Source organism: Rhea pennata, chromosome 6 (assembly GCF_028389875.1).
Source record: "Rhea pennata isolate bPtePen1 chromosome 6, bPtePen1.pri, whole genome shotgun sequence".
NCBI classification, from domain to species: domain Eukaryota; kingdom Metazoa; phylum Chordata; class Aves; order Rheiformes; family Rheidae; genus Rhea; species Rhea pennata.
The window spans coordinates 28,755,559-28,769,797 of NC_084668.1; the positions used below are offsets into that span (position 1 = coordinate 28,755,559).

At 36.9% G+C, this 14,239-nt stretch overlaps 1 protein-coding gene across 1 annotated transcript; it reads right to left on the minus strand.

Annotated features, from left to right (window-relative positions):
• Positions 1–373: 373 nt before the first annotated feature.
• On the minus strand, positions 374–11,842 carry ZSWIM2 (zinc finger SWIM-type containing 2). The gene is made up of 9 exons (XM_062578933.1): positions 11,699–11,842; positions 11,489–11,565; positions 10,213–10,253; positions 8,315–8,531; positions 7,931–8,182; positions 6,884–6,968; positions 5,943–6,064; positions 4,524–4,677; positions 374–2,895 (listed from the first exon to the last, which is right to left on the minus strand). Exons 1-9 carry the CDS (start codon positions 11,840–11,842, stop codon positions 2,227–2,229), a joined length of 1,761 nt encoding a protein of 586 aa, XP_062434917.1. The 3' UTR covers positions 374–2,226.
• Positions 11,843–14,239: the final 2,397 nt, after the last annotated feature.

Below are 14,239 nucleotides of genomic sequence, written 5' to 3' on the forward strand. Positions count from 1 at the left end.
CCCATGTTGTAATCCCATCTTTTTGTATTTTATGTTTGAAAAAGGGGAAAAAGTATATCTGTAGTAATCTGAAGAGCTGTATCTTTTAAAAATGTACATGCAGGATTTGATTCAATTTAAGCTAAAAGTAAGCATTTTGAAATCACTCGATTTATAGGTATGATTTTAACTTCAAAAACAAAATTAATATACTATTTATATATGCAAGTTACTAGTTTAATAAAAACCCTTTTTCAGCTCCTAACCTTCCTGGCCAGTAGAAGCAGAAAGTTTATGGAGTTAGATACTCAATTCTTCTTACAGTCCTAGAACCAAACTGTATCTCATCTGGGAGTCTAACCTGCATTGTTTACCTAACCCAAGCATCGACAGGTTTGCTTTTTTTTTTTTTTTTTTTTTTTTTTTTTTTTTTTTTTTTTTTTTTTTTTTTTTTTTTTTAATAGTAGTTCATACTATTTTGTGCCATGCTTCTAACACTAGGCCTGCATATTTTTGTTACAGAATTAAATTGAAAAATGTGAGGGTTTCTTAATGACTTTAATCTGAGCTTTGTTTTCTTTTAAAAGCAATATTCCATGTTTTTTGTTTAAAAAAAATTTTTTTTGAAGCTATATATTTTGTAAGCCTGGCAGAAGAAACTGTCATAATGCTTAAAACTAGCACTCTCAGCTTAAAATTATTTTACCAAATGAATTTTTTTTTTCAGTTAAGATTCTTTGAAAATTTGTATACTCTCCCTTCCCAAATATACTGGTATGTTGTTCCTCATTTTAACTGATGTAATTCATTTGAAGCACTTGTTGCTCTTCAGTCTGTATTATAACAATAAGTAAATATTTTCACAGCATCCTGGTATTGTGTAGAAAGGCACTTTTTAGTGCTCGTTAGAGTATGAAGCCTCATTAAAACCCATCTTGGAAGTGCTGAAGCGTAGATGAGCTGATGGCACTGGGCTGTGGTCACCACCTTGCATTTTTGAGCTGTACATTCAAACAAGCACTTCATTTTTTTGGTAATAATTTTCAGAAACACACGAACACTGTAATACTATATTGTTCATTTGAAAGATGCTTAATATTCACCATTTTTAAAAAGTATTTCTATCTTTTTATATTTTGTCAGAGGTGTCTTCATTTCTCAGTGTATTTCCTACAGTATTAATGTATTTGTTGCTGAAAACGTAACTAAGATTTGTAAAATGTTATAGCTTATGCAATATAATAAATAGTTTTTAAAAGTTATCAATGTTTTAATTTTTATTTAAATGCCCCTGAAGTCATAAACTGTCCAGGAATATACCTGTCTCACTACACACTTTATTTGATAAATACCACTAAAAACATATATTTCTTTGATTGCCATCATTCCAGTTATAAGACTGTTACTGTCCTCATTCTCAAAAATTTATCAGTTCTTAATTTAGTCAGTGCCTGTTCCATTTCTACTGAAGACAGACATTTATATCCACTTTAAATCTGATTCCTGTTTCTTGGGTAGGGCAGCCAGACATGGGAGCTGGGATTATTACTTTAATGATGGGCTTAAATATTTATTATACTTTTTGGGAATAAGTATAATATGATGAAATGACATGGCTGAATTTAGTATATTGCCATTTAAGAAATAATTTTTAGGCTCAGTAATTCTTTGGCTTGGCTATATATATGCAACTGAAAATGCCAGAGTTTTCTGTTTACCATTTGGAAGCTTAGCTCCTCCTCTGAGCACTAGATATCATTAAACTATAGTATATAGTTTAGTATATATCTTTCAATACTTATTGAGATAATAAGCAGCAGCTTTTCTGTGTTAGACTTTTTTGTTATTACTCACTGAAAACAGATTTGATACCGTTATTTTGGCAATGTTAATATTGGTTTGGCTTTGTTTATTACAGCTCTGAGTAAGATACTTTAACTGATCTTTCAAGAATATAAAAGCTTTTTGCATTTTACTCTATAAAGAAATGTAAGTCTTTTGATTGAAGGTTAAAATGAGAAATAGTGTCAATTTTACAGGTGTATGACTTTTTTTCCTACAATACATTACACCAGCCATATCAGTTCCTGTGTTTATTTTAGCAGATTTAGTCTGAACGTTTCGCACAGCACCGAGTTGAATTTTGTAGTAGCAATAGTTGATGACATTTGATTATTCATTTATTAACTTGTTTTGTGTTCTCTAAGAACTCTTATGTATGGAGTAAGAAAGCAACATACAGCTATATTATCTAAACCAAGATAATCGTGAGCTGGTATGTAGTGGAATTCCCTCCAATAGTAGATCAATGTTTGCTGCTTTAATGTTCAGATGATTATGCTTAGGTGGTCGTCTTGTTAAAAGCCTGCTTTGATGGTTGGCATTTCTCACATCCTTATCGTCCCTTTTTGAGGAATGGCTTGCTGCACCCAGATTGATTTCAAAATTCAACTCCCTGGGATATCTTAGAATTGTGGAATTATCACAGTCCGTATCTTTTTTAAAAGGAGCTACTTTGTTCGCGTTGCTACAGTCAAAATGGTATGGGCCTCTCTCAGCGTTACGAGTGTCATCCTTTCTAGATCTAATGGTATCTGAATTCCTGGAAAATGATGTCTCAAAAGAGCTTAGAGAGTCTGGTACATCTTTGTTATAAAGTTTCTTGAACCTACTTTCAGAACTTTCTGATGTATGTTCAGATAGTGATTGCTTGAGAAATAATCCATTTCCAGATACAAAAATTTCTGGTTCCGCTTGCTTTGCAAGTTTGCTAACATTTCTATGAGAACCTGTTGGGCGAATTTCATGTTTGGCTGGTGTATCCTTCCAAATCAGAGGATTGTATACAACATACTCATCAATAGGACATGTATTTCTTTGGTGCAGTAGCCAGCTGTCAATACATTCCCTATGAAACTTAAAAAAAAAAATAAATAAATAAAAGTCAGCTGTTGCATGATAATACTTTTCAGCTAAGTATGGGCCAATCAATTGATTGCTCTTGCATATAACAGTAATTCAAAAAAGCCTTTTCTCCGAGTTGATGTGTGCAAACCCAGACTAACTTTGTTGATCACCAGGGGGCTATGTTGCTGATCTATATGATTAGTAGATTCTAAACTTTGGATACAGATAGACTGAATAAAGTTAGCTAAGTTTTACTAAGTGCTGTAAACTGACATATAAATCACTTCTTCAGGTGGTTCAATAATCAAGTGACTTCAACAAAATTTTGCAGAAATATAATTACATACATGTTCACTAATCAAAGAATCGGTGCTGATTCTGCTAAACTTCCCTTTCAGCCCAATTCTGTTTTTTTATCCATATCAATTGTGGATCTAAAGGGCATTAACTACTGAGATTGTAAAAGACCCTGCAAGTGAACAAATCAAGGGGTTGGATTTATTTTGCTGCTATCATGTCATCAGTGAAGAAATACTTCTAGCCAGGTAAGCTAGCTTTATTTAAATAAATCTGAAAAGGGGTATCTTCTGTGGACTTGTTTACAGGTGCTGGTACAAACTAACAAAGATGAACCTGACAGGTCAGTTGGGTAATATGTAATTCTACATTTTGAAATTCACTGCGACTTGCACAAGGCTCTCTATACTCAAGACAAACTCATCTCCTGCAAAAAGCACTGAGACAAATCGAGGCTGCGCGGCTAAATATTTGAAATTAGGAATTTCTCAGCAGACTTCTCAGCAGATGTAAATATGTTTCTCAAAGGCTGGCAGGGTGCTAACTCAGTATGATACTAGCTCAGGATCACAGAAAGCAGCTGCTTAATTTGGCTTCAGCCCATCAAATAGCAAACTTGGACAGACGATATTTCAGCGTTTCAATACCCTAGAGAGATTAAATCTTTGTAAAATAACAGTATCTAGTCTAAATTTTTAAATGTTTAAATTTTGCTCTAGAGGCTACTGAGTTCTTGCTGAATGCATTGGGAATTGGAGGAAAACGAATAGTGAACCGAACTCAACCCCTAAACAAAAGTGCAATGAAGTGAAATACGTGCAGCCACTGCTTCCCATGTTATTCACAATTTGTTCTGTAGAGAAGTAAATATCAGTAACAAGGAACTGTGAAGAGCATGTGAATTGTCATTAATACTCATACAGTATACGTATCTTTGACACAATACTTGTTCTGAATATTTTTCACATTGTCTGAGCTCCAAGGATAAGAAAGCAGAGTGAATTAGTTGAGTCTGGCTCATCACTAAGAGAGAATCGCATATCAAACCATTTCAATATGCTGTTCCCTGCCATCAGTTTGTACAAACTGCTTTTAGATGCCACTTCCGACCAGTATGCTTCCTGTGTCTTAAAGCAGATACTAAGACTTTGGCATACAATTAAACCAGCATGCAAATTTCCAAAATAGCCACCTGAACACCCTTATCTATGGTGCCTTGAGGGTTCGGTTAAATTATGTACTGGAAGGTATCAGTGTGAATTGTGGAAAAACTGATGTGCTACAAGCTAACAGGTTAAGATTTGGTTCTTTAACATTTAGAGGAATTTGTTTTCTCTTACCTTATGATTGCATGGTAGGAGTCTTACATGCTGACCAAGGTGAAAGGGCTTCAAGCAGCGTCTACACTGAATACCTGCAGCAAGTAAATGACTATGTTTTCCAACTAAAATGTTGGGTAAAGATTTTACAATGCTCTTTGGGGTACAACTAGTCCTAAAACAAAACAAACAAAAAGCAGTTGAGTGAACTAGGAGAAACAGCAAATAAAACTGAATACTTAAGAATGGTAAGTTGACTTTTGATAGAAATTTCTCTTTAATAGCACCTTTAATTGTTGAATAGGATAAACAAGCCTCTAAACCACAGCCACTCCAGTGATGTTGATCTTATTATGACAGACATGAGTGGACACACCTCCCAAAAAACTAATATGCTTATTTAGCCTGAACAGCTGCATATTGGCCATTAAATTTTACCCAGTAATTTCTACATCAATTTCTCTGAACAGGAAGTACAAAACTTTCCATGACTCAAGCTCAGAATTTGTAACAGGGTCAAGAAATTAACCCAAATACTCTAATCGCTTGCAAAACTACCTTTGTTTTGAAATTATGTGGGATCACATCTTGCTTTCATTTGGATCCAGATTCTTAATTACAGCCCTTAAACCTAATCCTGTAGTCTGCTTTAGTAGTAAGTAGCATTCTTCTAGTTTCTAATTACAAGCGAACAATGTTTGCGTTAATATCTCTGTAAATCATTCTTTTTAGTAGGCTTTTAAAATAGTTTTGACAAAGGAGTAAGGCAGAGATAAAAGTCTGATCAACTTTAAAATGGTGGTGAAGGTTTTTATATTGTATAAAAGAATGACTACCCAGAAGAGATGTTCATAATACAAATGTGCAGAAATATCTGTGGGCTTTAATTTGGATAGTACCAGTTCATTTCTGAGATGATTCTGGAATGTGACTTTCTGAGGTTTTCTGTATGTTGATCTTTTATGCATGCAGCAACTACGTCAGGTAGTACTGTCTTCCTGGTGAGAAGCCTTGTATATTGATGTGGCAGATACAGGGAAGAGCAAAAGCTTTTGTTTCTCTGTATGATGTGTTTCACTGCTATACAATAAAGCTATCAGTTCTCATCAGCATTTGTTATGCCAATTTTTTAGGAATGAAAAATTGATGGCTTTTTTTTAAATACTGTTAACCAGGGATATTTTGAATCTGAAAACTTTAAGTATTTTTCAGTATTTGTAGTGTAAGTTTCTAAATTATATTAAAATAATTAGTTTGCAAAGTACAATTAATTATAACTATTTTATGATGATTTGTTGCTTTATTAGAAGTATTAATTACTACGTACTGTTTTAAAATTATTGTTCAATAGTAATTATTTTTTCAGATACTGCTGAAGTAAAGAAACTGTTTAGAGAATTCTTCTAATAAAAAACAGTATGGAAAAAGACTAACTCTTACTTCTCCTGAAGATTTAATACTGCTTCGTTAGAATTATTTCCTGGATTAAAGCTTTTAAATTTTCCTCCTTGGGCTGATAATTCTGAAAGCTGTTCTAGAGATCTCCATCTCTTATTTCTCTTCTGTAAGATGCAAAAGTAATTGAGACAAGCTGAACACAAGATACAAACTCTCTTGTAAATGATGGAAAGAAGAGCTAAGAACAATTCAACAAATTTGTTTCCCAACTATTTTTACTGAGGCAAATACAACTAACAGGCATCTTAAGTGAAATCTCTTGTTCAAACTATTGCAAAACCTGAAACAAAAGGCATCTGAAGTCTTAAACTAAGACTTGAAGAAATTAAACAACTCGTGAAGCAAACTTGAAGAGTTAATATTTCTAGAAATCTAGAGACAAAGTGGTAGCAAAATTAAATTCAAAGACAAGTTTAAATGTATCCATTTACAGTTGTTATGGTAACCTGAATTCACTGATTTTCACAGCTCTGACTGTGAAACCTAATGGTAAAAAAGAACCGGCTATCTGTAGAATAGTACAAACTCACAGTGAAACACCTGAGCTCCTTAATTTTGTGGCTTCCTTGCTCTAGTTCTAGGCCTTGTCATTTACTTTGGGTTACTGTGACCCTTTTTTTGCATCACCTTGCCAACTACAAGGCTTTATCCACATAAAGAAACTAGAAAGGTAGGTTAAATAAACTAAGATGTATTTGCATCTGCTGTCCACATGAGTGCCACAATTATAATTTACGCAGGCAGAGGATAACTAACTCTTTTAGTTTAAGGTGTTAAATTTTCATATCTCAGTATCCTTCTACATATTGCTTTTAGATAAGTCTAATTCAATGCAGGTTCTGCATGATTTGTTTAAGGAAAATGAGATCAATTAGTACTGTATAGGTCAGGGTAGGATACAAAAAAGAAAACCTGTCTGGTACCTGTCTGAAGACAACAACATGTGGAGGGTGGCAAAAGCTAATGAAACATTCATGACATAGGTGATACTCAGTACACTCAGTGCACCTAAAAGGAAAAACAAAAACACAGAGTAAGGAGTTAGGATAACAAATAGTTAGCATTTCCCGATACAGGAATAGTTAAATTTACTAGTTGGAAAAGGACAATCCCAAATACATACTACAGAACTGTTTTGAAGATGTACTGCACAGAAAGTGAGTTTGAAAAATTTTATGCTTCAATGCTTTTTATGCTTTTAATGCTGTCTTTACTGGTGATATTTGTTTACAAATATGGCACACATTGTGTATGCCTGAGGGGGAAAACTCTTGGTTTTGCTGAACAACTATTATTTCTTTCATAAAGAAGTTTCTGTGGACAAGCTCTTCAGGAAAGTATAATTTAAAGTAGAACAGAGTTTTTGCTATAAGGCTCTGTAATTTACACATGAGAATTTTTATTATTTTAAATTATTTGAGAGCTATTACAGTTTTACAGGGAAAAATCATCTTAACCTGAAATGACCAGACATATTCTTGATATTTGATGTGAACTTGATTCAAAGCAAACACGAAGAAAAACACTGTTAGTCATGTTAGACATGACAACCTTGACAGACAATTATAGGAGTGCCACTGCTTATCTTTTCCAAGGTACTGTTTAGGCAGGAAGCTAATTAAATTGCCCATGGTCTCCAATAAGTCCAGTCAGAGGAGTCCAAGCCTTCTAATACGTAGTGGTGATTTAAGAAGCACTTCAGGTCTTCCTCAAATTGAAGACTGTTAAACCAGTAAAGAATTGTAGAATGATGAGTCATTTCACACCCCACTAGCAATTATGCCTATTATGTAGATAATTTTATAACATGTATTTTCCAGAAGTTAATTGCAGTTGAATGAGAATAATATTGTCCACTCAGTGGATGAAATTGTTATGTTGCTTGTAATAAAGACAGAGGAATAAGCAAAAAGCTGTAAGATATATTCAAAAACATAATACTTCCAAAATCTTGATTTAAAAATACCTACTTGTAGCACCTTCCCACAATTGGAAATACTCTGCAATTATTACAAGGAATTCCAAGGTGCCTGTCCAGTCTTGCTCTCTCTGCTGCAGTCACAAGTTGACTAGAGTTTCTAAATTCTTCTAGAATGAGCTTTAAAGGTGCAAATTCTTCCCTGCAGAGTGGACACTTTACTACAGAGTCAGTCCCCAGTTCATCTTGGTAGTCAGCCCAAATTTTCATACACTTTATGTGTACATTGTTACCACAGCTGTATCTGCAGAAAACAAATGACAGTTTCCACAATCTTTCTGTAAGCATAAAGAATTGAAGCTGCCTACACTAAGAGATCCTTGTAACATTCTGTAATTAGAAATACAGCAAAACAAAGAACGAATGTATACTTAACCTGCAGTAAGTGATGGGAAGCATCATCTTTAGTAACTCCTCCTGACAAATGGGACAGACATCCTCTACACTGATTTCTTTTTGATGAATGAATCTATCATTCTCCTCATTTAATGCTTGTGAGAAGAGGGCTTGCTCAGGATTTAGTGTCTGTTCCTGTTGTAATCGCTGAAGCACATCTTCGATTTCTCTTTCCAAAAGACCCAACTTAAAAGCATCTACCAAAAGTAAGTATAAAAATTAAAGCTTTTTGGCAGAACTCTGCACTCACCTGGAATAGCTCTCCATCCATAAATTGCAGTAGGAAACATTTCTGTCAAATATATTTGGTATGTTTCAGCCCCAAAAATGTTGTACATCACTTTATATAGCTTGTACACAAATTCTTAACAACACTGCTTATGCATGTTCTCATCTAAAATGGTGTCCAAATCAAAAATGAGTCCAAGGTGTTTCTAAAGAATGAAATTTTCAAGAATAGCTTACATTTGGTTCACTAAATACATGCATTAGTCAAACAGTGTTTCAGTCCAAAAGGCCTTTATGGAACTGTTTAAGCCCGAGTAAAAAAGTTTTCTTAATTCTAAGCATTGGAAATGAACAGCTGTGGAAGTATTTCTAGAAATATTTATTGGAAAAATGAAGAGCAAATATTTTTATTTCTCTAGTGGACTTTTGTACGAAAAGCTAAAATACTTTTCGAAAGCCGAAGAATTAAGCCTTGCACCCTTATTTCTGACATCACACACCATTATATACCATAGCAAAAAAATAAAGAAAGCTTCTGTTTGTGAGTTAAGATGAAATCCTGCTCACTTCTCACTGAAGTTATTTTGTCTGTAAAACAGTTCAGAAAGTAAAATGTTCTAAAATCCAGTTCTGTTAGAAAAATACAACCTAGGTTCTGACCACTTACAAGATGCTTGGTTTTGCATCTATACATGTCTTTTGCAGCAACTTTTTGGATGCTAGCCATTCTTTAAGGTTGATTTGTCTTTACTTGCTTTTGTTATGGCTACTACCCAGAAAAAGATACTTAGACTTATTATTTGTGGGATATTTAAGTTATTTGTTTCCTTTTTCCATGTAAGTTCTATGAAAGGAACTATAACAAACCAGTTGAGAATCTGGCTCTTAACAGCCTAAGCTGCAAGATTTTTTAAGGAAATTATCCTGACTCAGGTCAGAAAGCTAACTTGGGTATACAGATTACACCCTCTGTGTTAAAAAGCTTTTGTTTTGGTGATACAAGGTCACAGATATCAAAATGTAAAGGATTACATTTTGTACAGCTTTCCTTCCCTGGAAGTCTGAGGAGGAATTTCCAAGACACTAGCAGTATTCATGAAATACTCCAGTCCAGATGCTGCCAAAGTAGAAATGTTGCCCTAAGTTAGAAAAGCCATAGCAATTATTTTAAACTAGGCTGAAGGACTCTCTACAAAAAAAGTAATCAAAGATGAACTATACTTCTACAGCTAATTTCTTATAAAGTGAAGCACCAAATTTGTCTGTGACTACACTTGGTAAACTGCTAAAGTGAGCATCTTGAGAGCATTCTGGATTAACTTCAGTATAAGGTGCTTTTATAAATTAACAGCCTTTACTTTATATATATACATATATATGAAATTGTTACACTCTTTGGCTTTTTCCATGTTTACATTTTTCTTGAAACTACAGTTGTAATTAGTGACATAATACAGAGTTTCATATCATAAAAATGAAATGAATTGGAAAATGCCTAAGAACTATTTTTTTTTGAGGTGGAGGAGGGAGAGGAAGAGAGGATAGACAATGATCTATAAACAAATTATATCCAAACTCCAGAGGATATTGCTTTGGGCATTTATAGTTGGTAAGCTCTACATGCAAGCCATAAAAGAGTCTAATACTTACATTCATGATCTCTTGGTAATCGGTACTTTTTCAGCAATATCCTACAATGTATAATCGAAATACCTAGTATGTGAAAACATCCATCTAAAGTTAGTTAGTTAGTTAGTAAAGTTAATTACTCATTATTTCGGTTTTATAATCTAAGTGGAACAGTTAAGACTTGCTCTGACTTATGTTATCTTAAATGTAAATTGTTCAGTTTAAAAAATTTAAATGAAAACCACCATCAGAGGGATAGTCCCACTCCAGGCTCATATTCCTGTCACTTTCTGAGCTTTTTGATTCCTTCAGTGACCTGGTTATTCTCAATGGACCATCAAAAAACTAACTTAGACAAAAAAGTGAGTAATTTGCTGTCAGTTTAATGAGTTTTGATTCAGCCTATCAAATTCTGAGATAAATAATACATCCATAACAGGGAAAAGAAAAGCGGACAACTACTGCTGGCAGCAGCAAATCAGTTCTGCTTGTCAGATAGGAAAAAAAAATTACAAAAGTAAGTTGGTACTATTTAGATTGCAGACTTCAGCTTGTAAACTATTTTCTAGTACAGAAGAGTAATCCTTAATCACAGTTGTGCTAGCTTATTCTTGCCACTTCATACTAATGGCTGTGATTCATAATTGAATTCTGATGATATCAGGCAGTTTATCCGACCCTGAAGAATTCCTGGGTTCATTCTAAATTCTTCCCTCAGATTTATGCAGTTGTGGTTGAAGCTGCATAGGTTTCTTTATAAGTCCATAATTATATGTGTGTGTGTGTGTGTGTGTGTGTGTGTGTGTGTGTGTGTGTGTGTGTGTGTATATATATACACACACACATATATACATATATATATTATAGCCAAAAGGTAACGATCTGGATCTCATGTGACTATCTTTGATACCACATTTATTTTTGTTCCAACTCAAGCACACCTGCTCTGATATGTATTTCCTTTTTCTTTTTTCCGGCATTAAAAACAAAACAAAACAAAAAGGCACACGTTGGTAATTCCAGCATGTTACGTAGAAGCCACATATATTTTGCTCCAGTGACTGTCTCAGTTTCCTTGGCAGAAATAAATGTGACCATACAGATAGGCTCTGAGGTATTCAGCCTGTACAAAGAATCACCACACCCACACCACTCAAATTTGATGTTAAAATTTAACATCCGAGCTTGCCAGGTAACGTTTTATGGCCTTCAAGAGTTCCTAAACTGCTGCCAGCCCTCTTCCCAGCGCTGCTAGCCCTACTGCCGTGCTGCTTGGCGCCGCGGAGCACCGACTCACCAGCAGATGTGCTTGCAGAGGGCCCCCTCCTTCAGAAAGGTGGCGCAGGTGCACGAGTGAGGCTCTCCCAGGAACACCTGACAAAGAGAACAAGAAGCAGAAGACCCTAGTTATGGCCGCCGCAAGGCAGGGGAGTCGCCAGCACCGAAGCAGCAGAGTCTGGAAGAAGTGCCTGGCTCTCCCAGCCGGGGAAAGGGCGGCCGGCCGCACCCGCAGCGGCGCGCCCTCCTGGCCGTCCTCCTGCAGCAGGAAGGCGGTGGGCCCCAGCTCCCGCACGACGCGCATGGTGCTGCTCAGAGCCCGGTCCTGCTGCCGCCGCAGCGCGGCGCTCCCGCCCCCCCGCCGCCGCGGCATCGCTGCGCGGCGCCCACCGGCGCGGGGGCCAACGGCTGTACCGGCCGCTACCGCCCCGCGCGCGCTCGCGCGAGTGCGTTCCCATGGCGACGGCAGGGCTGCCGCGCCCCGCCCACCAACCCGCGCGCCCCTCTGCCTGGCCCCGCGCGCCGCCGGTTGGGCGGCGGTTAACGGACACGAGCAGAAGGGGGGCGCGGGCGGCGGCGGAGGCGAAGCTCTGCCGGTGGCCGCCGTCGAGCCTCGATGCCTCGGGCTGCGGCCGGTCTCCCCGGGAGGCGCCCGGCTGCTGCCGGTTGCCTGCAGTGTCGCAAGGTTGATGTTGTAAAGCTGTGAGCGCTTGCAGTAAATTGTTAGTATTGTTTTTGCTCTCGGCTGAGCTTTTTCGGAAAACTAAGGATGGCCTTCTCGTCTAACTTTCTTCTCTATCGCTTGACAGTCCTTGATTCTTTTCTAACCTAGTTAGACGTGGTTTGTGATGTGCTTTTTTCTATAGGTGATAGGCGTTTTTTTTTTTGTTTGTTTGTTTTTTTGTTTTTTTGTTTTGTTTTCTTTTGCAGTCACTAGGGGGAACTGTTGTACTTCCTATAGGTTTTTGGACAAATAGCTGTTTATTTTCACTTTCTGTTAAATATTTTTGTCGGTTCTTCAAACAATTGATAGTCTCAGTGCTTAAATCAGTTCCGTAGTTTTTTTCCTGGAATATAATGCAGTAACAGGGATCCAACACCCCTTTATTTATTATATGTTTAAAGGCACAAAAGAGCTGCCTTTTCATCTGGTCTTCTCTGAAGTGTCTCTAGTTTAGAAGCAGCCCAGCTGTGCTGGGAAGTGGCAGAGCTGGAGCAGAGCTCCAGGAGGGGCCGGAAGAGTGGATGCTAGGGTCCTAAGGGGTACAGAGGAGATGAGTGAGGTTATGGGCGGGCAGCCAGAGGCTGGGGTCTGGCCTTGTGCCATGTCAGCATGTAGCTGTGTCTTGGGTGGGGGAGGAAGAGCATAGATGAAGAAAAGCTGGTCTAGCTGCAGGACCCTGATCTAGATGGATGTGGAGGTGGGAGCAAGTGGGCAAGTCAGCCTGGAAGGACTGAAGTGACAAGTATGAAATAAAGTCTGAAAATGAGTGTAGTAAAGAGAGAATGCACTGAGAGACGTCTTCGCTTGTCTTCTTAACTGAATAGTGTGTCAAATAATCTTGTGAGTTTATTCTTTCAACAAATTCATAAAAGCACTGCCAGCAGGGCAGTCTTAAAGCATAGAGAGCTGGTAAAGTAGAAATGAACCAAACTTCTGGGTGCAAGCATTTTTAAGCAAGTCCTCAGAGCATAATATTTTAGCTGGATGCAAGACTCTGTAAAGTATCTTGGATGAGCTCCTTGGTCACGTCCTTTTCTTTGTCCTCATTGCTTCATCCCCGTCATTTCTCTTGGTGATGTTTTAGGAAATGGAAAATTATTCTTCACACACACAAAAAAAAAATCTTTTTCTGTTCCCCACTAGACCTAAGATCTGTTACTGTTCACAGCCATGCAGCAATGAACCAACAACAAGTCTTTTCTTCCTTGGTTTTAACAGTAGCTAAGCACAATGTGTTGTCTTGTGGGTCATGTCTTAGTTCCTGTTAAAGTTCCTACTAGTCTTTTGACTGAATGTGGTATACTGATGTTTTCAGTAATTTTATCACTGCAACTTACAGTCTTTCTGAAAATGAAGTGTGTTGTACAACTGATGCCTTGTTTTCTTACTTTATTAGTCAGCCTAGGAAAAAGCTTTAAGTTCATTTGCTACTACTTTCATACTTGGATCTGAGGGCTGCAGACTCTGGGTAGCAGAGAGCTCATTTTAAGTCTTTTTCAGAGTGAACCCTGAAAAAGGTTCAAGGCCTGGACCTTAGTTTAAGCAGTATGTGGTGCTTTAATCAAGTAGTTAGAGGATTTTCAAGAAAATTATACATATAAATTAAGGAAATAGTATAGATGTTTAAGTCTTGGGAATTCTATATAGGGAAATAGATAATGATTTTTATTTGCTTTGAGTGATGTGATTTTATTACTTGAATTATAAGTAGCCACATCCTTAGCATATTTAAGGAATGAATTTAGATAGACCACCAAGAAGTACTGGAAAGATTCAGGTTTGAGGACTGGGCCTAGCAATGTACATGCCCTTGCATTGCTTGTACATATGGAAGATAGAATTATAAAGGTAAACACATGCATTCCTATGGATAAATATAATCCTATTCTTCAAATAGATTTAAATTCCCAGTGGAAGGGGATGACAAATATTAAATCTTGGATGAAGAGAGGGCTTCATGACATAGCAACAGTATTTCTGGCAGGAGGGACAGATGTCAATGTCCGTATGAAATGCCACGTGCTTTACTGTATTGTAAGTGTAATA